We start from the raw sequence: 24,063 nt of genomic DNA, 5'->3' as shown, positions 1-24,063 counted from the left end.
AGCAAGGTCACCTAAGAATCTGTGGCTATTTGGTTACACTAGTGGGTCTTCGGAATCAGATTCATGAGGGTGGTGGGGTGGTCTGGAGTTGCTTTTTTGTTGCCACTGAAATACACTGTTCTCTAGGACATGCAAGAATTTACTAATGGTGCTTAATAAAAATATAGACCTTAGTTGTATTCAGTTCAATGAGTATTTCCTGTATGTCTAGTTCTTTATGTATCCTAGGACATTGGGATCATTTAGCACAGTGGTTTTCAAACCTGCCTGGGACTGTGAATTACTTGGAGAGGTTTTTATAAAATATATTGTATCAAGTCTCGGGCAGTGGGAACTGGAAATCCATACTAAAAACAAAACCAACTTGTAATTTTCTCTTTCTTTGGTGAAAACCTGCTCTCTCCTGAAGACACCGCTTCCTTGGCTTCCTTGGCTTCCTTGGCCCCTGGACGCAGCTGGATGTTGGTTTCACCCCAGGTGTGGCCAGGAGGTGGGGTGGGGTCCTCGTGGCTCCCCACTGCCCAGACTCTGTGTGCTCCAGACTTACCACTCCTTATGGTCTTTTGTGGTGGCTTCTGAGCTCCTGTCACTCACACAAGGAAGAGGCCTGATCTCCATGTGGACTGGTGTCAACCTTGGGGACTCAGGGACTCCTTGCGGGGAACCCTGGCAGTCGATGTGGCCTTGCTTCCTGCAGACACTCCCTGGGGGGTGCATGCTTGGCTGTGACCCACCAGCTTTTCACGCCCAGTGCTGTCTCCTACTGGTGTCCACATCCAACCTCGGAGTCCTTTCTGGGGCCCACTGGGCCTGGCCCGGGTCTGGCACAGCCTGCCACATGCCTCCTTCCTTCACTGAGCAAGTCAGACTGTTGTGGGAGGGAAACCACTTCTGAGCTTTAAAGTGGTAATCGCAAAGCTCAGCTGGCTCTCCTTCCTGCCCACTTGTTTCTTCTGGGGTTTTGCTTTGACTCCTTTCTGCTTTCTCCTGCCTCCTGGAATCCCACCTGCCCCCCCTCCCCCGCCCTCCACTCCCCTTCTCCGATACTTTACTGAGAAAGTGGAAGGTGTCATTTGAGGCCCCGACGGTGCCCTTATGCTAATATGTAGGGAGCCTTTTATCCACCTAAGGTCCCCCTCTCCTCTCTGTGGGTGCAATGCTCCACTCCTTCTACCCCCTCCTCATTCTGCCTCAGCAGCTCTAGCCCTGAAAACATGTTCAGGTTCTTAAGCAACACCAACCCATTTTTGATCCCTCGTGGACCCTCGTTTCTCTGTTCCTTTCAGAGTCTGAGTCTTACCAGTTGTGTACACACTTGTTATCTTCACTTCCTCGCATTCACTCCTACAAGAATTCATTTAAAAAATTGGGGATTATTTAAATACAGAATGTACAAAGAAAATAATTATCTATATTCCCCCTACCTAGAATCAATATCTATTAAATTTTTTTTGGCTGCTCCTCCCCCACTAACACTGTCTGTCTCAAAAGTAAACATTAAAAAAAATTAAAATTTTTTTGTGGGGTGGGGGGCGCCTGGGTGGCTCAGTCCCTTAAGCTTCCGACTTCCGCTCAGGTCATGATCTCGTGGTGGTTCGTGAGTTTCAGCCCAGCCTTGGGCCCTGTGCTGACAGCTCAGAGCCTGGAGCCTGCTTCCTATTCTCTGTCTCCCTCTATCTCTCTGCCCCTCTCCTGCTCACATTCTGTCTTTCTTTTTTTTTTTTTTTATTTATTTTTTTTTTTTCAACGTTTATTTATTTTTGGGACAGAGAGAGACAGAGCATGAACGGGGGAGGGGCAGAGAGAGAGGGAGACACAGAATCGGAAACAGGCTCCAGGCTCTGAGCCATCAGCCCAGAGCCTGACGCGGGGCTCGAACTCATGGACCACGAGATCGTGACCTGGCTGAAGTCAGACGCTTAACCGACTGCGCCACCCAGGCACCCCCACATTCTGTCTTTCAAAAACGAATAAATGTTAAAAGCCTGATCCCAGGGGCTCTGGAGCTGAGAGGACTCGACAGAATTCTGAGTTAGGGTGGGGCTTGGAATGCAGGGTGCTCACAGGGAGGGTGTTTGCCATGGCAAGGTAGCTTTCTTCAGCTGAGGATGTTCTTGGGCAACTGGGGAATGAATACCTCAGCGTAGAAGGGGGTATCTGGGTGGCACAACTGGTATCCATCCACTAGAATGGATTTCATTCTCATGGTGTTACTGTCCAGACATTCATTCTGTTTTCTTTGATAAGGTGAGTCAGCTCTTTACTCTCTTCTTGCCCTATCTGAAATAGGTGTGTTTTCCTCTGACATGCAGATTGAGGGCTGAGCTAGGGGTGAGAGTCTCTGAGAGAATGACTGGGAGCCAGTGCACGTTTGGGTAGTGAGCAGGGTGAGGTGATGTGCTGCCTTGTTAAATGTGGTGTGAAGTGTATCATCTAACTTACCCAGTGCCGTTTGTTGAAAGACCATCTTTCCCTCACTGCTGTGCACTGTCATCTGTGTCATGTATGTGTGTATCTGTCCTCATCTCTGTTCTCTTCCATTGTGTGGATGCAAAATGAACAAACCTTTTGGAGTCTCTAAAAGTAAGAGCTTTATTCGAGCCCAAGTTAGGACAGCTGCCCAGGAAACATATTCTTTACAAAGAAGAAAGAGCTCCAGAGAATGAAAAGGTTTTACAGGGTTTTTACAGTTTTCACATCTCATTAAAGCTTAGAAGATTATATATGAGCATATAGGCGAGAATCACAAGTTTTAATGTCAAGGAACAGGGAGTAGGAGCATTGATTGCTATCTTAAGGACAACATGGTCTTCTTTTAGGCTACTCATTCACCAAGCAGGGGTACATTGTATGCTTGGTGGGCCATGAATCAGGCTTTTGGTTTCAACAAAGTGTACGTGTAGTTATGCTGACTTAGAAAGAAATCCAAAATGGCTTCTCTTATATCCCAGGCCTTTAAAGAATTTTTTCTCTCACCAGTTGTAATGGAATGCATTTATTGTAATCTTTAATTAATCTTTTGTTAGGTTTGTTCCTGGATATATTATTTAAAAAAAAAATAGCATAGGCATACTTCAGAGATGTTGTGGGTTTGGTTCTAGACCACCACAATACAGTAAGTATTGCAGTAAAGTGAGTCAATTGAATTTTGTGGTTTTCCAGGGCATATAAAAGTTATGTTTATACTATACTGTAGTCTGTTAAGTGTGCAATAGCATTATGTCTGAAAAACAATGTACATACCTTAATTAAAAAAATACTTTATTGCTAAAAAAATGCTAACCATCATCTGAGTTTTCAGGGAGTCATAATCACTAGTCACAGATCACCATCACAAGTATAAAAATAATGAAAAAGTGTGAAATATCACGAGCATTATCAAAATGTGACACAGAGACACAAAGTGAGCAAATTCTGCTGGAAAAATGGTGCCGATAAACTTGCTCAAGGCAGGGTTACCACAAACCCTCACTTTGTAAGAAATGCAGTATCTGCAAAGCATAATAAAGTGAAGAGTGATAAAATGAGATATATCTGTCTAATGAATCACCCAAGTAGCCGTCACCCAGTGTCAACAACTCATTACATTTGTATCCCCCCTTGCACTCAATCCTACCATTTCCCCCCAGAGTTTAAAAAAAAATTTTTTTTAATGTTTATTTATTTTTGACAGAGAGAGAGAGAGAGACAGAGCATGAGCGGGGGAGGGTCAGAGAGAGAGGGAGACACAGAATCCGAAGCAGGCTCCAGGCTCTGAGCTGTCAGCACAGAGCCTGATGTGGGGTTTGAACTCACAGGCCACGAAATCATGACCTGAGCCGAAGTTGGACACTCAGTGGACTGAGCCACCCAGGCGCCCTCCTGCCTGCCGAGTTATTTTGAGGCAAATTAAAAACATATCATCATATGCATTTCAAGATGTATTTCTAAATGATAAGAAGGGCTCTTTCATTTAAAAAAAATACCACCCCAATACCTTTCATACCTAAAAAACTAAAGGTAATTCCTAATATCATAAAATATACAGTTAGTATTATTTGATGTGCTTTTAGTGCTATTATAAATGATCTCTTTAAAATTTTCACTTTGTTTCTTCTGGCATGTAGATATATAAATGATGTTTTTTTCATATATTCATCTTGTAGCCAGTGACCTTGCTAAAAATTATTCTAATAATTTATCCCCAGATTATTTTGGCTTTCTATATACATAGTCATGTTATCTGTTAATATGATGACAGACAAGGGGCAATAGAAAATTGCCAATTTAGCAACAATCAGTTTATTAAAAATTTTTTTTTCAACGTTTATTTATTTTTGGGACAGAGAGAGACAGAGCATGAACGGGCAAGGGGCAGAGAGAGAGAGGGAGACACAGAATCGGAAACAGGCTCCAGGCTCTGAGCCATCAGCCCAGAGCCCGACGCGGGGCTCGAACTCACGGACCGTGAGATCGTGACCTGGCTGAAGTCGGACGCTTAACCAACTGCGCCACCTAGGCGCCCCTGCAACAATCAGTTTAAAAATGAAAAGAAATGAACAAATGAAAAGTCAATGAATTTTATGTTAAGTTTTAATGGTCTAAGAATGAAAAAAAAGTCTAAGATTTTTAAATAACTCCTGCCATTACATATTATAGACTGCAAATTTTTATCAGTTGCTAAAATTGTTATTCTGTGTTTTTTATAGTTTCCCATCACCAATTTTTCTTGGAATTGGACAGGTAAGTGAAAATGAAAAATTAACCACTTAATTAGTTGTCATTATACACAATGAAATTTTAAGTGCTTTTGTTTAAGACTGCGGTTTACAAATTTATTCAGCTGACAGAGGGCCAGAGGATCATGGTACTTTTGGTGAAAGAGCATAAAATATTGACACACATTTTAAGTCTTTCTATAATTTAGGAACAGTTGTATTTGTAGGAAAAAGCAATTACTTGTTTCAGCTTTCTTAATTGAATTTAATTACCCTTTAAAGCAAGGGCCAGAAGACTGAAAGCCTCAAGGCCTGGTGGGGAACAAATGAATCAATTGGAGGCTGGAGTGGGACAAGGATATAGTTGCCAAAGTTGAAGTGTGCATTTGGGACTCAGTTTAAGCCACTGTGCTGAGAGGAGAGGACTCAGGAGATGAGATTGGGTTCACTATGCCCTTATTTTAACACCTCTGGACGTTTTCCAAGAGTAGCAGGGATTTTGAATTTTTACATCAAATTTGTAAATGCTAGCAACACATTCAGATTTTTACAAAACTCTGTGGGCCTAACTAAACATGTTTGCATTTTGTTTCCTTCAGTTTGTGATTTTTGTTCTCAAGTATAAAGACAAGATTGGATAAGCTTTCAGACTAACCCCATTTAGCTGCTTCTGAAATTTCCCATTAATATTTATTTGTGGCTTGTTTACTATCTTGATCATATGCTGGTGATTTCCAGTAGGCAAGTGGTAACAGGCACCAAAGGCACCTTTTTTTTTTTTGTTTGGTTGGTTTTGCTTTAATTTATAGGGAGAAAAACATAAAATTGTGAAAATTGTGTCTGTTAATTAAATTTTTAATTGTGAATCTTGAGAAGGATGTCATTTATATGATTAAACATTATTCTGGTTAAATGTTTTGCTGATAAGGTACTCTTTGCAATATCATTTTAGGAATAAAAAATATAATAATATATTTCCTTAATGCCAAAAGTACATCATCTTAATGTTTCAGTGTGAAAAATGTAGAAAAAAGTACTCTAAAAGATCAGTGAATATGTGATAATGTGCCCTTAGTAATCCCCAAGGCAAATAAAAATTCACTGGCTTGTGCTCAAAATAAAGCCTTTCTGATACACAATTTGTGGGGGAAGAGGGCAGCAGACCTCGTTTAAAAGTCTGAGTTACAGAATATTTTAAATAAATGTTAGTATATTTCTGTAAGAATTATAAGGTCAGTTATAAATACAAACTATAATTATAATTCAAGATGGCCTTATGTTACGATCTATCATAAGTATTACATTTGTAAACTCATTAGGCTCAGGGTTTAGGGATAATCATGTTGAAGGATGTCTTAAATTTTTTCATAATAATATGGAAACAATTGAGCAAGTTCTAAAATTTGCATAGGAAGATGATATTAAAATTTTTTATTTCATAATAATCTGGAGTATTTCTAATATACTTGTACTCTAGATGAGTAGGATTTGAATGAGACATTTTTGCAGTACCGGCTAAGATTGAAGAGAAAAGTAGATCCCTTTTAAAATTGTTTTTCTCTTAATTTGTCTTCTGTGTTATAGGAATATGAGACTTTACAAAAAGTGTGTTAGTGTGGAGTTTGCCCCCTTGCAGTACCCCTAGACTCACTTTATGTGGAAAGGTGTCCATATGTTCAGTACATGGGAAGTATGGTCCAGGATCAAGGACTGGCCTCACCAACTGTGGTTACTCTGGCCAGTTTTGGGGACACCATTTCTTTCTCTGAACCCCTTGAGATAATATGCATATATGTGTGTGAGTCTATTTGATCTTAACACTTTTTGCCTATAGTTCTGATAGAATTCATACATTGGCAAGAAAAACAATTTTGATATTCTAAGAAATAGTTATTTTTTGGAACCTAGAAAATGGATTTTTTTTGGATAATGTATTCTTTTTGATGAATGTATTTTCTTCTGAAGGTGTCTTTGTACCTCAGTCTTTCCAGATATTTTGCTGAAGTTTCTCCTTCCCTTTTTTTTAGATGGCAGCTACCATAATGATACTGTATGTGTCCAAACTAAATAAAATAATTCACTTCCCTGATTTTGACAAGAAAATTCCCGTGAAGGTATGTGATGACGAGTACAAATAACTATGGTGAAAGATATGAAAATACTATAGAATTACAAATTGATCTTGGAATGCATGTCGGTTTCCATACACACTGTGCTTCCTGCTTACACTGGGTAGAAACTTCTTAACAGAGATTTTATATCATTCATTCAGTTGTTCATTAACATAATGTAATAATAGTCAAAGTGTGTGCTTAGCAACTGACACTAAATAATACTATGTGTCTTCTGAATTGGCAAAGCCCTATAGCATTAGGATTTGGTAGGCTTTTTTGGTAAAAAAGCAGATAGTAAATATTTAGGCTTTGTGGGCCAGACCATCTCTGTTGCAATTATTCAGCTCTGCCACTGTACCATGATAGATAAATAAATTGCTGTCATCGTCTTCTAATGAAACTTTATTTACATAGACAAAAGATGGGCCAGATTTGGCTCATAGGCCCTACTTTTCTGATCCTATTTTAAGTTTTCATTTTTTGCCTGGATTGATAAAAGCTGTGAGTAGAATGAAGAATATAATTTGATGCACATAGAAATACATGGGTTTTTCTGTGGTGGAACTAGAAACATAAAACCTGCCTTACCTTCCTGGGAATGAGGAACAGAACTACCTTTTTTAAACAGTTGCTGGCTCAATAAACAGTTGCTTTAAGTCAACCATTTAATTCTTAGAGCAGTCCTATACAACAGGTAGTATTAACTGTATTTTGATGACATTTTTGGATTTAGGGAAGTTAAATCAGGCTGTCAGTTCCTTGAGAGTGAGAACCTCTCCTGGCTTGTTCACTACCATGTCTCTAAGCCCTGGAAAGATGCTGGCATCTGTCACTAGATTAATCATCAGTCTGACTAAGCATCAGGGACATCCACAAAAAGAGAAAAACAAAATATTGAAGTATAACGAAGGCTATTAACCCAATCATCATAGGAACAATCAGAATATCGTTGGCCTTGCTTACACTTAGTTTATGATATGCTATAGTTTTAAAACACTTTAAGCACTGTGAAATATGATCTATATGTAGGGAAAAGGCATCATACATGAACGTATACTTGAATGACTAATAACGCGTGTAATCATTACCTAGATCATGAGATGGGATCACAGAATCCTCCTTACCCACTATTTTGACTTTCGTAATAATTTTCTTACTTTCTTTGTAATTATTCTAATATGTGTCCCTGAATTATGTTTTGCTGAACTCGTACTATTCTTGAGTGTTCTGTAAAGAGAATACTGTTGTGAACATTTTTTTTGAGTTTTTGCTATTGCATATATCTTTAAAAAATATATTATTTGGGGGGCACCTGGGTGGCTCAGTCAGTTAAGTGTCCAGCTCTTGATTTCGGCTCAGGTCGTGATCTCATGGTTCATGAGATCAAGCCCCATGTGGGGGCTCCATGTTGGGCATGGAGCCTGCTTGGGATTCTCTCTCTCTCTCTCTCTCTCTCTCTCTCTCTCTCTCTCTCACCCTCCCTGCTCACTCTCAAAATGTATATATATATTTAATGTTTACTTATTTATATATTTATGTATAAATAGATATTTAATAATTTAATCTTTACTTATTTATATATATTTAATAATATACTTTTTATATATATTTGATGTTTACTCATTTATATATTATAAATGACTATATTTATATATGTATATATAATTTGGAAAATTAGATGGATATGTTTTTATATTGCATTTATATACTGTTTTTATATTTGAAAAATTATAGAATATTAATCATAATTTATTTGTGGTTTCCTTTAGATTTTTCTACATTCACGATCAGGTCATCTACAACAAATGACAGTTTTGCTTCATTCTTTCCAACATTCTAACTTTTATTCTTTTACTTCTGTTACTGTATCGTATAGGACCCTCAGTACAATTTGGTATAAGTGGTAATACTGGCTGATCTCCAAGGGCAAGCTTTTAGCATTTCACTGTTTAGTGTGTTGTTTGTTGTAGGCTTTTTGTAGATACCTTATATGCCTATTCCAGTTGTCATTTGCTGCATAACTTGTGACTCAAAACAATAATCATTGTGTTATTTCTCACAGTAACTGTGGTTCAGGAATTCAGGACAGTGTCAACTGGGTAGTTCTGGCTTAAGGCTTCCATATAGTTTTGGACAGACAGTAGCAGAGTGGAAACAACGATGGGGTTTCTGGTTAGTGCAGCTGGGAGCTGGTCACAAACCTCTCTTCCTATAATCTTAGGCCTCTCTGTGTGGTCACTCCTATAGGCTCACTTGGGCTTCCTTACAAAATGGCAGGCTCAGGGGAGTCAAAGTGGTCACATGGTGCTGAATTCTTCAAGGGTGAGTGTTCCAGCAAGCAGGGCAAAACTGCCTTGCTTTTTATGACCTAGCCTCAAAGGTCACATAGTAGCATTTCATCTGTACATTATTAATTGAAACAATCCCATGCAGTTTTAAGAGGAAGGGACCTAGATCATACCTCTGGATGGAAGAAAGTGGTAAAGTCACATTTTAAGAGCATGTGAAATAGAAAATATTATTGTAGCCATCATCTCTGATTATGGATTTGTCTATTTCTCTTGGTATTGATGTCAGGTTTTTTGTTTTGTTTAATTTATTTTGAGGCCATATCGTTAGGTGCCTAAAACTTTAGTTAAATCTTCCAGGTAAAGTGTTTAATCACAGCTCACCCTGAAACAACATGGATTTCAACTGCATAGGTTCATCATATGTGGATTTCTTTTTCTTTTTTTTTTTTGGATGAATACAGTACAGGGTTGTAAATGTGTTTTCTCTTATGATCTTAACATTTTCTTTTCTCTAGCTTACTTTATGTAAGAATGTAGTATATAACACATGTAACATACAAAATATGAGTGCCTGTTTATGTTATTACTAAGACTGCCAGTCAACAGTAGGCTATTAGCAGTTAGGTTTTGGGGAAATCAAAAGCTATACATGGATTTTTGACTGTGTAGGGTGTTGGCATCCCTAAGCTTCACATTGTCCAAGGATCAACTATATATGAGGTGGACTTCTGTTTCAGTTCTTTTAGTGTACCTGGAAACTACAGCAGGCATACCTAACTTATCAAATTGTAAAGTTAATTAATAAGTGTATCTTCCCCCTCATGCTCCTGGGTGGCTCAGTCAGTAAGCGTCCAAATCTTGATTTCAGCTCAGGTCATGATCTCATGGTTTGTGAAATTGAGCCCACTTTGGGCTCTTTCCTGACAGCACGAAGCCTGCTTGGGATTCTCTGTCTCCCTTTCTCTCTGCCCCTCCCTTGCTCATGCTCTCTCTCTTTCTCTCACAAGAAAGAAATAAACTTAAAAAAAAATAAGTGTATCTTCCCCTTCAACAGTGTAAGGACTTTTACACATTTACCCCTCCTCCCAATTTAATGTGCTGTTTTCAACAGGTACTTGAATAACTTTATGTAAATCTCACAATATATATTTATTTTCTTTAAAAAAAAACCCATCAGGGGCGCCTGGGTGGCGCAGTCGGTTAAGCGTCCGACTTCAGCCAGGTCATGATCTCGCGGTCCGTGAGTTCGAGCCCCGCGCCAGGCTCTGGGCTGATGGCTCAGAGCCTGGAGCCTGTTTCCGATTCTGTGTCTCCCTGTTTCCGATTCTGTGTCTCCCTCTCTCTCTCCCCCTCCCCCGTTCATGCTCTGTCTCTCTCTGTCCCAAAAATAAATAAAAAACGTTGAAAAAAAAATTAAAAAAACAAACAAACCCATCAATGTTTATTTATATTTACCCACATATTTACTGCTCCCTTTGCTTTTCCCTCCTTTTTGCATCCCACACTTTCTACTTTCCTCCTGATTAAATTACCTCCTTTAGAATTTCCTTTACTAATAGTCTGCTTAAATTCCCTTAGTTTTTTTTTTTTTGTTTGTTTTTTTTTTTTGTCTGAAAAAGACTGCATATTTTTCCTTTGCTTTCAAAAGACATTCTTGTTGGGGGGTAGCATTCTAATCTGACAGACCCTTGAAGATGATGCAGTTCTGCTGCCCTCTGCCTTCCATTGTTTCTGGGTTTCTGTTCTTGCTTTAGTTTTTGGCTTGGAGACTCACTATCTCCCACATATTTCATGCTTTTATAAAGGTTTTAAGTTATTTTACCTAGCATTTTTAATTGTTTTCAGCAGGGAGATTAACACAGATAATCTAGCTCACCATTACCAGGAACTAGAAGTCAGTATTGTTTTTATTTTGAATTATACATGGAAAGGAGGGCAACTGATTCTTTTCAATACCTAAGAACCTCTAAAGTTGTAATATCCCAGAAGTTTTATTGTTTAGCCAGTTGTAGGCTGTCAACCAGAATGTTGTGAATGAAGAGGAAGGTCTTGGATGCGAGGCCCTCTCTTTCTTTCTTCTTTCTTGAGCAAATCTCCTGATAATAACGTTTTCTAATTTTGGGGGGGTAAATGACACTTAGTATTTCAAAATCCTTCAAAGGATGTCTTATCTGAATTGCACACTTAATGTCTTTTTAGTGGGAAAAAAATGTTGGACTCCCCTTGATAGCTGTGGATTGTATATCAGTCAAAAAGTTCTCAGTGTGTGACCTTATGAAAGGATATATATTTTTTTTCATTTATGGAAGAGTAGGTCTTTTGATGTTTCTTCAGTATGTTCTGAACAGTATTTCTCTTGAAGAAATAATTCAGGAGGTCAGAGCTCAGTAAACCTAATTCAAGTACTACTGGTATGTTGTTTAACCTTGGTAGATATGTAATCATTCTAGACCTTGAAAACAAATAAAGTAACTCCAAAGTAATGTGGGTGGTAGACACAACTTTTTGAAAGGGTCACCAACCTTGTGACATTCCAGTGGTGTGTTTTATTTATTTACAGTTTTTACTTTATTTATTTTTGAGAGAGAGAGAGTGTGTGTGTGTGTGTGAGCAAGCAGGGGAGGGGCAGAAAGAGACGGGGACAGAGGGTATGAAGCGGGCTCTGCTTGGATAGCAGAGAGCCTGATGTGGGGCTCGTGGGGCTCGAATTCACGAACTGTGAGATCATGACCTGAGCTGAACGCAGACGCTTAACTGACTAAGCCACCCAGGCACCCTGTGGTGTGTTTTAGATTGTGGAAAATTCACAGTTGTTACAGGGAAATGATTTGCTTACTGATGGGGAGTGAGTGTCACCATCTATATATATGAAGGAAAATCATTATTGGAGTTCTAATCAAATATTCTTTTTTTTTTTCATGGAAGCTGTTTCCTCTGCCTCTCCTCTATGTTGGAAACCACATAAGTGGATTATCAAGCACAAGTAAATTAAGGTATGGTGCAGGGGAATGGTTGATGGGAGGTTCTTCACTCGATTGTTTCTAATGGTATAATACAAAGACCAAGTTTGATTTTTTCAAAATATTACATGAGATTGAGGAAAGCCCTATTTGTATAGTGAGAGTAAAAAGGGGACAGGTGGAAGGTAGACCAGAAGAAGGACATATAAAACTGACAACAGAAAGTAGACCCCTCATCTTTCCTCTTATTTGGAAAGGACAGATTGTAGTTGTGGAAAATAAAATGTGAAATACTGGTTTTAGTTATACATTTTAGTTTTTTTTTGTTGTTTTGTTTCTTTCTGGGATTGGGACGGTTTTCCTTAATTGTATCAAATTTGCATTAAAGCTTCCGGAGTTAGGTGCTATTGCTGTGTTACCATGGATCTTATTGGCTTGTCTCTGAATGAGTTCACCTGCAGCTGTGGGGAATGGTTTCGGTTAACACTGACAGCTGCTCACTCCTTGCATCGGGGGTCTCCGCTTCACAGATGAAGGCTTTGCTTCCTTCTTCTTCCTCTTCCTTCCCCCACCCCTCTTTCTCCCCCGTCCTCCCTTTTCCCTCCCCCTCCTCCCCTCCCCACCTTCTTCATCCTCTTCTGTTTTAAAAGTAGGCTTCACCCCCAGTGTAGAGCCCAATGAGGGGCTTGAACTCAAGACCTGAGCTGAGATCAGGAGTTGAACGCTTAACCGACTGAGCCACCCAGGTGCCCCTCTTCTTTTTTTTTTTAAAAGTGATTTTAGAAGCATACTTATTATAGATGTTCTGAAAGGCTCTACATGCATTGAAGAATGAGTATAACTTCCATTCATTGATACAACACTGTTCTCAAGGTAGCAATGTTAGAAACATCTTTATTACAAGTGTTCTTAAACACTTCCCTACATGCATTTGGAGAAGAGGGCTTCTCAAGTGCCGTGGGGTTTCTAGGAGAAGAGAGTTAACCAGAAAATGAGAGTAAGGAGGAAGAGAGATTGTTCACGTGGTGTCATGTAATGTGTTCTGCTGTGCCTCATATTTTCCGTAAACTGGTAGCTGGTTCTACTGCTTTGATCATATTAGGTTCAGTTTTTCAGACAAGATCAGTTTATTGGTGAAGTTGGGTTCTTTCTATTGCATCATGGGGCACATAATGTTTTAGCCCACTTCTTAAAAAAATGTTTATTTTCTTTATTTTGAGAGAGAGCACGAGCAGAGGAGGGACAGAGGGAGAGGGAGAGAGAGAATACCAAGCACATGGGGCTTGATCCCATGAACTGTGAGATCATAGCTTTGGACTGTTAACCGACTGAGCCACCCAGGTACCCCTAGCCCACTTTTTTAAAAAACCCCTGTTTGAGGTATAATTGGTATAAAATAAACTGTACATAATTATAATGCACAAATGATAAGTTTTGGCCTGTGTATAAGTCTGTGAAATCTATCACTGCAGTATCTAACACCCATAAAGATTTCCTCAAGTGACCTACTTATAATGATATTACATTGATTGATTCCCCTTTTAATGATTTTAAGGGGTCAGTCTGGTCCCTTCATTAGAAAGTGCCCCGTCAGTCAGTCAGCCAGCCAGTCTGTCTTTTTCTTTCTTTCTTTCTTCCTTTCTTTCTTTCTTTCTTTCTTTCTTTCTTTCTTTCTTTCTTTCTTTCTTTCTTTCTCTTTCTTTTTTCTCCTTCCTTCCTTCCTTCCTTCCTTCCTTCCTTCCTTCCTTCCTTCCTTCCCTCCTTCCTTTTTTAATGTTTTATTCATTTTTGAGAGAGAGAGAGAGAGAGACAGAATGAGAATGAGTGAGGGAGGGGCAGAGAGAGAGGGAGACACAGATCCAAAGACGGCTCCTGGCTCTGACTGTCAGCACAGAGCCCGACATGGGGTTCAAATTCATAAACCGTGAGATCATGACCTGAGCTGAAGTCAGATGCCTAACTGACTGAGCCACCCAGGCACTCCCATCAGTCTTTCACCTAATGGTTTTAGATTCATTGATGATGACTTTCTAGATCCATTATTTCATTACAAGTTGCAGATCACCCTGTCTTCATGTATTATGTAAACTTCTTTAATAAATACAAACTTTCACCATTTCACATAAGAAAGGCAGGACGTAAGCTTTATTTATATATGTTCAGTATAATAAATTAGTGTCCTGTCACCTTCAATGGTGACCAGTGAGAGTTTTTGCTTGTTTGTTTTTGTTTTTTACTATAATCATTATAAACTCATGAATTTCCATTTACTTGATAGAAGTCTTTTGTCAGATCTGTGTTTTGCAAGTATTTTCTTTCAGTCTGTAGTTTTGTCTTTTTGTTCTCTTAGTGTTGTCTTTCAGAGAAGTTTTAAATTTTAATGAAGTTCCATATCATTTTTTTCTCTCATGGTTCATGCTTTTGGTGTTGTATTTAAAAACTCATTGTTGAGGGGTGTCTGGCTGGCTCAGTTGGTGGAGCATATGACTTTTGATCTTGGGGTTGTAAGTTTGAATCCCATGTTGGGTGTAGAGATTACTTAATAAAATCTTAGGGGTGCCTGGTGGCTGAGTTGGTTAAGTGTCCAACTTTGGCTCAGGTCATGATCTCATGGTGCGTGGGTTAGAGCCCCGTGTTGGGCTTTGTGCTGACAGCTTGTGGTCTGGAGCCTGCTTGGGATTCTGTCTCCCTCTGTCTCTGTTCCTCCCCCACTCTCTCTCTCTCCCCCCACTCTCAAAAATAAAATAAAACATTAAAAAATTTCTTTAAAGATAAAAAAAAACAACTCATTGCTGTACCCCATCACCTACATTTTGTCCTGTGCTATCTTCCAGGAGTTTGATAGGTTGCATTTTACATTTAAGCATATGGTCTATTTTGAGTTTATTTGTGAAAGGTTTAGGGTCTGTCTAGATTCCGTTTTTTGCATGTAGATGTCTAGTTGTTTTAGCATGATTTGTTGAAAAGACCATCCATTCTCCATTAAATTATGGTTGCTCCTTTGTCAAAGGTCAGTTGACTATACTTGTGTGGGTTTATTTCTGGGTGCTCTAGTATATTCTATTGATCTATTTCATTTACTTGATGTTTTTAGTTAATTATATAAATAATTCTTTTGATGCTCACATTATCCCATCTCAGGCCAATGGGAGCCCCTATGAGTTGGCTTTTATGTTCTAGGTCCCCAGTGCTCTGGTTAGTTCCTTGCTTTCTGGCACATGATGTCCCAGGCTTATCTTGAACTTTTCCTGCCATTCTCCAAGGATCCCCTGTTTGTTTTTATTTTATTTTATTTTATTTTATTTTATTTTATTTTATTTTATTTTATTTATTTTGGAGGGAGAGAGAGAGCACATGAGCAGGGGAGAGGGGCAGGGGAGAGAGAGAGAATCTTAAGCAGGCCTGATGTAGGGCTCCATCCCATGACCCTGGGATTATGACCTGAGCAAAAATCAAAAGTTGGACGCTCAACTATGTGAGCCACCCAGGCACCCCTCCCCTGGTTGTTTTTAATGGTAAAGGTTATGTTCAGGCCACAATCTAGGTTCTGGATATATTGTGAAGGACCAGCCAACACAATTTCCTGATAAATAACATGTGTGGGAGAAAGAAAGGAGACAAGGATGACTTCATTGAAGAATGGGATTGCCATTGATTGGATTTATGTCTAGGAGTAGGATTGCTGGTCATATGGCAGTTCTCTGTTTAACATTTTGTGGAACGTCAAACTATTTCTCAAAGTAGCTATACCAGTTTACAGTCCACCAGCCATGTAAGAGGGCTGCAACTTCTCTACATTCTTGCCAAATTTGTTATTGTCTGTTGTTCTGATTATGGCTGTTCTAGTAGTTGTGAAGTAGTATCTCATGGTTTTGATTCCATTTCTCTGATGACTAATGGTATTGAGCATCTTTTCATGTGCTTATTGGCCATCTATCTATATAGATATAGATATATTTTAGAGAAATATCTATTCAGATCTTCTGTGTATTTTTAATATGGTTATTCATCTTTTTATTATTAAGCTGTAAGTCCTCTTTATATATTTTATATACAAGTCCCTTAACACTTAACACACAAGATTGCAAAGTTTTCTCTTATTTTGTAGGTTGTGTTTTTACTCTCTTAATGGTATACTTTGAAACACGAAAGTTTTAGGTTTTTAAAAATTTAATTAACAATTAAGGTAAAATATATGTAACATAAAATTTACCATTTTAACCATTTTTAAGTATATGGTTCATTGGCATTCAGTATATTCGCATATTGAGCAACCATCTTCAGTATCTATTCCTTGAACTTTAACATCATCTTAAACTGAAGCTCTGTACCCATTAAAAAATAACTGCCAATTTTCTCATGCTTCCAGCCACAGGTAACCTTTATATTAAATTCTATCTCAATTAACTTGCCTACTCCAGATATTTCATACAAGTGAAATGATACAATTTTTTTTTAAGTTACGGCTTATTTCAGTTAGTATAATGTTTCAAGGTTCACTCATGTTGTAGCATGTATAAGAATTTTATTCTCTTTTTAAAAGATTTTATTTTTAAAGTTACCTCTACATCCACCCTGGGGCTTGAACTCACAACCCCAAAATCATGAGTCACATGCTCTGCCAACTGTGCCAGCCAGGCACCCCTATTACTTTTTTAAGGCTAAATAATATTCTTTTTTTTTTTTTTAATTTTTTTTCAACGTTTATTTATTTTTGGGACAGAGAGAGACAGAGCATGAACAGGGGAGGGGCAGAGAGAGAGGGAGACACAGAATTGGAAACAGGCTCCAGGCTCTGAGCCATCAGCCCAGAGCCCGACGCGGGGCTCGAACTCACCGACCGTGAGATCGTGACCTGGCTGAAGTCGGACGCTTAACCGACTGCGCCACCCAGGCGCCCCAATATTCTATTGTTTGTATATGTCACCTTCTGATTATCCATTTATAAAAGTTGAAAATTTTGATGAAGTCTAGTTTATCAAGTCTTTCTTTTGCTGCTTGTACTTTTGGTATTATATCTAAGAAGACTGCCTAATCCAAGGTCATGAAGATTTATCCCTATGCTTTCTTCAAAAATTTTAATAATTTTAGCTCCCATATTTAGGTCTTTGATATGTTATGTGATAAATTCTTGTATGTGGTGTGAGAAAGGGGTTCAAATTCATTCTTTTGCATGTGGATGCATATTCAGTTGTCCCAGCACCATTTGTTGAAAAGACTTTCCTTTCCCCATTGTATTGTCTTGGAACCCTTGTTGAAAATGAATTGACCATAATTGTATGGATTTATTTCTAGATTCTTAATCCTATTCCTTTGATTACATGTCTATAATCAATAACTAGATAGTGCTAATTACTGTACCTTTGTAATAAGTTTTGACATTGGGTCCAGCAACTTTATTCTTTTTCAAGATTGTTCTAGCTTTCTGGTTTAGCTTTCTTGCATGACCATATTTTGATTTTTTAATCTTTATTTTTTATAGATTTTTTAAATTTTATTTTTTTTATTTTTATTTTTTTTAATTTTTTTTTTTTCAACATTTATTTATTTTTGGGACAGAGAGAGACAGAGCATGAACGGGGGAGGGACAGAGAGAGAGGGAGACACAGAATCGGAAACAGGCTCCAGGCTCTGAGCCATCAGCCCAGAGCCTGACGCGGGGCTCGAACTCACGGAGCGCGAGATCGTGACCTGGCTGAAGTCGGACGCTTAACCGACTGCGCCACCCAGGCGCCCCCTAGATTTTTTAAATTTTAGATAGAGAAAAAGTGCAAGCTGGGGAAAGGGGCATGGGGTGGGTGGGGGAGAAAGAGAGAGAGGGACAGGGACAGGGACAGGGAGAGAATCTTAAGTAGGCTCCATGCTCAGCTCAGAGCCCAATGTGGGGCTCAATCCCACGACCCTGGGATCATGACCTGAACTGAAAACAAGAGTCAGATACTCAACCGAGTGAGCCACTCAGGTGCCCCAATCTTTATTTTAAGTAGGCTCCATACCCAGTATGGGGCTTGAACTCACGACCCTGAGATCAAGAATCTCATGCTGTACTGTCTGAGCCAGCCAGATGCCTCACCATATCAGTTTTAACATCAGTTTGTTAATTTCTGGGGGGAAAAAAGCCAACTGAGATTTTGATAGGATTGTGTTGAAACTATAGATCTATTTGGGAGTATTTCCAATAGTTTAACAATTTTAAGCCTATTGATCCAGAAACATGGAGTATCTTTCCACTTAACGCTTCTTTAATCCTCTAACAATATTTTGTAGTTTTTAGTGTACAAGTCTTACACTTATTTTCTTAAATTTATTCCTAAGAATTTTGTTCTTTTGATGCTATCATTAATGGAATTGTTTTAATTTCCTTTTTGGATTGCTCATTGCAATATATATAGAAATGTAATTGATTTTTGTATATGCAATTTTTTTCCTGCACTCTTACTTAACTATTCATTATGATAACTCTTTAGTGGATTCCTTAGGATTTTCTTTACATGTCATTTGCAAATAGGGATAACTTTATTTCTTGCTTTCTAAACAGTATCCTTTTTTTTTTTTTTTTTCAGTTTAATTGCCTCTTCTAGAATCCCAAGTATATGTTGAATTGATGTAGTGTTGAGAGCAAACATTCTGGTCTTATTACTGATCTTAAGGGGAAAACAGTCAGTTTTTCATCATTAAGTATAACTTACTTGCTTTTAAAAGGCATCATTAAAAATACTTTTTGGAATTAATTGACTTTTTGGTTGCTTTGAAAAAGGCAGTTCTAATCAGTCTCATAAGAGATATTTTTTTTTAACGTTTATTTATTTTTGAGACAGAGAGAGACAGAGCATGAATGGGGGAGGGTCAGAGAGAGGGAGGCACAGAATCTGAAACAGGCTCCAGGCTCTGAGCTGTCAGCACAGAGCCCGACGCGGGGCTCAAAATCACAGACCATGAAATCATGACCTGAGCCGAAGTCGGCCGCTTAACCAACTGAGCCACCCAGGCACCCCTCATAAGATATCTTTAAGTGTGGGTATAAAGTTCCTGAAAATTCTTTCTGTACTTGTTCTCTGGTTGTGGCATCATTAATCACATGGAACCCCTCCACAGGTCTGGTCCGGAGGAGATGGTCACTGCTGTCCTGGCTGTGGTTCTGACTTTCTTTCTCCAGGTCACCATCTTCTCAGGGTGACATCTGGAAGCAGGTGGAGGTTGGCTGTTCCAGCCTAGTCAGTTTTTTTGGGTGTGCATTGAGCTGTGTTTTGGAATCTCTTAGTTTTGAGGCCCCACTGAAAGTTCTTAAGTATTTTTAAAAGGCAATGAATATAGCCTCATTACATAAAGTTTTGAGGAAAAAATAACTCATAACTTTATCTTCTAACATACTATTTTAAATATTGATTTCAGTGTTTCCCCATATGTACAATGTGTCATGTTACAGTTGTAGCTTCTACATAGTTATGTATTCTCCTTGTTTTATTTAATATTTATTTTACAATAGTGGTATAAAGTTTTACATTCTAGAGTTAATGTGTAATGTTCCCTCAAATAGATTTATCATATATTTTATCACTGTCTTATGGTGTGACTTTTTTTTGACGTTTTATTTTATATTTTAAGAGACAGAGAGAGACAGAGAGTGAGCAGGGGAGGGGGCAGAGAGAAAGGGAGACACAGAATCCAAAGCAGGCTCCAGGCTCTGAGCTGTCAGCACAGAGCCTGCTGCAGGGCTCAAACCCACAAACGCAATATCATGACCTGATCCAAAGTCAGATGCTTAACTTACTGAGCCACCCAGGCGCCCCTTATTGTATGACTTTTAGGTTGTTTCTGATGTTTTCTCCAAAGACACTGTTGTAATGAACACATTTGCGCACCTGGTTTTTTTCTTTCTTTTGTATTATTACCTTGGGCTGAATTTCCCAAAAAGAAATCATTAGGTCCAAGGTTAGCACTTAATGACTGTTGATACATAATTCCAACTTAATTTGCCAAAGGGTGTGTTGGTGTATACTGCATACGGTATTTTAACATAGTCTTTGTAGTTTTAGAACAATGTTTGCAGTAGTTGGATAACATGATTTTTAAAAATTGCTAGCAAGTGAAAAAAATTGCTAATAAGCAAAAGTGGCATGAAACTACTAAATCTCCATTTCTATTATTTAATGTGATTTATTGGTGTTATATGTGAGAATTAAGGTTAATTTCTTATATTTAATTTGGAAAGTTAGTGGGCTTAATTAAAAATGTAAAGCATGTGAAAAAAATACTTGGTGTCTGATGTTACTATACTTGAATCTTTTCCCGACAGTTTGCCGATGTTCACCGTGCTCAGGAAATTTACCATTCCACTTACTTTACTCCTGGAAACCATCATACTTGGGTGATTTTTGTGTTTCCTCTGTTCCTCTCATGTCCTTTCCCCTCATCCCATATTATTTTTGCTTAGCAAGTTCTCAATATCTAATTGTTTTTCCAAATAGTCAATTTGAATTGCTAGTAGCAATAACTTAAGGACAAATGGTTTATTCATTTAAAAGCAGTCTCCTGTTTCCATGATTCCATAAGAACATGAGTGATTTTTTTTGCTTTTGATTTTATAGTAGACTAATAATATGTGTTTATAATAGAAAATTATTTAAAAAAAACCCCAACAATCCCCAAACAGATGTAAGTATGTTTCCTGAGCCAGCTGGAATATACCCTGACAGGAATACAGAGGAAAAATTCTCCATGTGTACATATAGAATAGGAATGCAGGAAGTCATGAAAATCCATTCTGATGTAGTGATTACGAGAGAACATAGGAATAAATTAATTTTTATAATGTTAGTTTAAAAATTTCTCATAAAGATACTCAGGCCAGTATCAGAAAAGGTGGTTCCTGATTTTGCTTAGGAAGATTATTTAGCAATGGAATTTGGATGATGGCCCAATGTTCTAAGTCCTATGTTGAATTTTATCTTAGTCTTTGGATGCTTGATGTAAGACCATCTAGAACTGTCGGCAGGGGCCCTTCTGCATTCTGTCACAGCATCTTTCTAATGAGAACAGAGAAATACACTTATAATTAAATTAGACAACTGTTTAAAAAAGACATTTGGTCTGATTTATTAATCCTCTTACAGATACTTACAGTGCTTTCTCTCTGTAAAGCTATGTCCGTTAGATTTTAGCTATAAAACTGTGAGCAATGTGTATTTTCAGTTTAAGAATTATAATCTATATTTTTTCCTTTTTCTTTCCTTCTCTATCATCTTTCCATCTATTTATCCCAGGAAACACTATTCCTTGAACATCATCGTCAGTGTTTTTACCATCATACTTGGTGCTTTCATAGCAGCTGGGTAAGACTCTGGACTGCTTCTGTTCAGTAACTTCTTTGTGCCTTTGACAATAGGCCCCACCCCGCCCTCATTTTCCATTTTCCATCTGGCTGCAGTTGAATTGAGCAGCCAGGAGACAAGTCTGTTGATGTTAGTGGGTTCCCCATGTGTTCCTGTGAAAATCAGACTGGGTTCTAACTTGGCTGGAACATTTCTGAGAATGTATAAAGGGAACATTAGAAGATATGAATACAGCTTTTTTTCATAAAAAGGAGTAAACTACTTGCTTTTATTACTGAATGTTTGTCTTCAGTACAAAAAATTTACTTGAAAAGTTCTTGGGCATTTGGTCAAGAATAACAGCTTTATAAAGCCCTTGTATGCTGATTTGTTTTATCACCTGTGATGCCTTAGCAGTCTGTTTCCCAGGTGGGGTACTCTAATTAAATGTATTTGTATATCTGGGACAGGAGCCAATACCAGTGCATGACTAAGTTGACCCTTGAACAACACAGGGATTAAGGGTGCCAACTGCACTCCCTCCCACTCCCCTTCCCTCCGTGGAAAATCCAAGTATAGCTTTCAACTCCCTAAAAACTTCACTACTAATAGCCTATTGTTGACTGGAAGTCTTACTGATAACATAGTCAATTAACACATATTTTGTATGTTATATGTATCATATACCGTATTCCTAAAGTAAAGCAAACTAAAGAAAAATGTTAAGAAAATCATAAGGAAGAGAAAATACATTTACATTTACAAATACAAATACAAAATACAAATACAATATTGTACTGTGTTTATTGAAAAAAAAAATCCATGGATAAATGGACCAGCACAGTTCAAACCTGTGTTGTTCAGGGTCAATTATAGTATCATATTTGTTAATATGTAAGACCAGGAATTCGGACTCCAAGTTTGCATTTGAAAGCAGACACTCAGACTCCTGGCTTTTAAATAGATTTTTTTTTTTAATGTTTATTTATTTTTGAGAGACAGAGAGAGACAGAGTGCAAGCAGGGGAGGGGCTGAGAGAAAGGGGGACACGGAATCTGAAGCAGGCTGCAGGCTCTGAGCTGTCAGCACGAAGCCCGACGCAGGGCTCGAACTCACTGTGAGATCGTGACCTGAGCCGAAGTCAGATGCTTAACTGACTGAGCCACCCAGGTGCCCTAGACTCCTGGCTTTTATAGCCTGGTGCTTAAAGCATATGTACAGTTATATTCCCTGGGTCCAAAACTTAGCCCAGCCCCTTGTCAGCCGTTTCTCAGCCTCTCTGTGCCTCAGTTTTACTCATGTGTACAGTAAAGAATAGAAAAAAAAAAAACCCTACCTGAGTGAAGGGAAGAATGCAGAGTGGATGAATTTCAGTTAAATTAGTTTCCTTAACTGATTGAGAAAGAAGAGTTCTGGATCATTAATTGCAAATTAAATAAGGGCATGGATATTCTCTTATTCTAGTCTCCTTGCTTACTAGCTGTACAACCAGGACAAGTGATTTAGCCTGCCCGCACCCCAGTTATTTCGACTATGCAATGGAGGTTAGAACAGACCCACCTACTAGTGTCTTTGTGAGAATGAAATGAGATAGAAAACTGGGGTTTACTCTAGCATGTGGCCAAGTTCACCAAATACATGTTGAGTGTGTACTATACACCAGGCATCATTCTAGGTGCTGGGGAGTCCAGCTGTTAACAAAACAGACAAGAAACCTTGCCTGCACGGAGCTTCCATTCTAGTTGGTGGAGACAGACAATAAGTAAAAGAAACAGATTAGAAAATATATCATGCCAGATGGTGACAGATATTAGCAATTTATTTGTTTTGTTTTTTTATTATTATAAATGTGGTTAGTCCCTTGCCTAACCAAAGTTTATTATTTACATTTTCATCTGTAACATCCCTGTCCCCAGTCCTATCTGTGGCTGAATTCAGCCCCTCTGCAAGCTGGCCTCTACTTTCAGCACTGTTTTAGGTCTCTGGTATGTGGACTTGAAACAGCAGCACTTAGAGCCTGTTGTAGTCGTGAAGATTTTGTTCCAAGATAATCATAGGAGCAAAGTAGCTAAAAGAGGGAGGTGCTCTGTTGAAAGTGGCCTCCTCCCATAGCGCTTTGAGGTGTCCCCTGGGCAGCCTCTTTTTTGTAAGTTTCTTAGAGCTTGATTTGGAAACTGCTCAGAGTCAATTGTATACTTTTACAAAAATGGTTTATAAAAATGTCTGTAAGGCTTTCGTGAGGAATGGTGCTTCAGATGCTGTGTATACAAGGGACCTCGTGGCGCAACGGTAGCGCGTCTGACTCCAGATGCTGTGTATACGGAGGCATATTTCCAGACCCAGTGAATAGAAATTCAGCTCATAATTAGCACATGTGATATTCTAATGAGCTCAAAGGGTAGTGTTCCCAAAACATCTAACTTTCCCCCAAGAGCCAGCTTGGAACAGTACTTCTCAACCTTTCCCATCCTCAGCACCCACAGAATGGATACTATCTAGGTGGGTGACAAGCACAGTTCTTAGCTGCAGGCTAGCTGTGACCCCCAACCTTCTCTCTGCTCATTCAAATCACCTCGTCTAAATGCAAATAACTGTAGAGCTGATTTACTCAGATGAGCCAGTTTATGCTGCTGTAACAAACAGCTCCCACATTAATATACCAAATATATTCTGCTCACACTACTTACTCA

The 24,063-nt window shown here is 38.6% G+C and overlaps 1 protein-coding gene across 1 annotated transcript in view; it reads left to right on the top strand.

Annotated features, from left to right (window-relative positions):
• SLC35D2 (solute carrier family 35 member D2) overlaps nucleotides 1–24,063 on the top strand; it is a 64,000-nt gene that overhangs the window by 3,042 nt on the left and 36,895 nt on the right. The window contains exons 2-6 of the mRNA XM_047103120.1: nucleotides 4,689–4,722; nucleotides 6,725–6,811; nucleotides 12,028–12,095; nucleotides 20,359–20,430; nucleotides 21,326–21,394. Of these exons, the coding sequence (XP_046959076.1) occupies nucleotides 4,689–4,722; nucleotides 6,725–6,811; nucleotides 12,028–12,095; nucleotides 20,359–20,430; nucleotides 21,326–21,394 (330 nt within the window). The remainder of the gene's footprint in view (nucleotides 1–4,688; nucleotides 4,723–6,724; nucleotides 6,812–12,027; nucleotides 12,096–20,358; nucleotides 20,431–21,325; nucleotides 21,395–24,063) is intronic.

The sequence above is a fragment of the Lynx rufus genome, unplaced genomic scaffold (assembly GCF_022079265.1).
Source record: "Lynx rufus isolate CCGP_SWC_20201006 ecotype Redwood Valley unplaced genomic scaffold, mLynRuf1.p SCAF_10, whole genome shotgun sequence".
NCBI lineage: Eukaryota > Metazoa > Chordata > Mammalia > Carnivora > Felidae > Lynx > Lynx rufus.
This window is presented reverse-complemented; position numbering and strand designations above follow the sequence as displayed.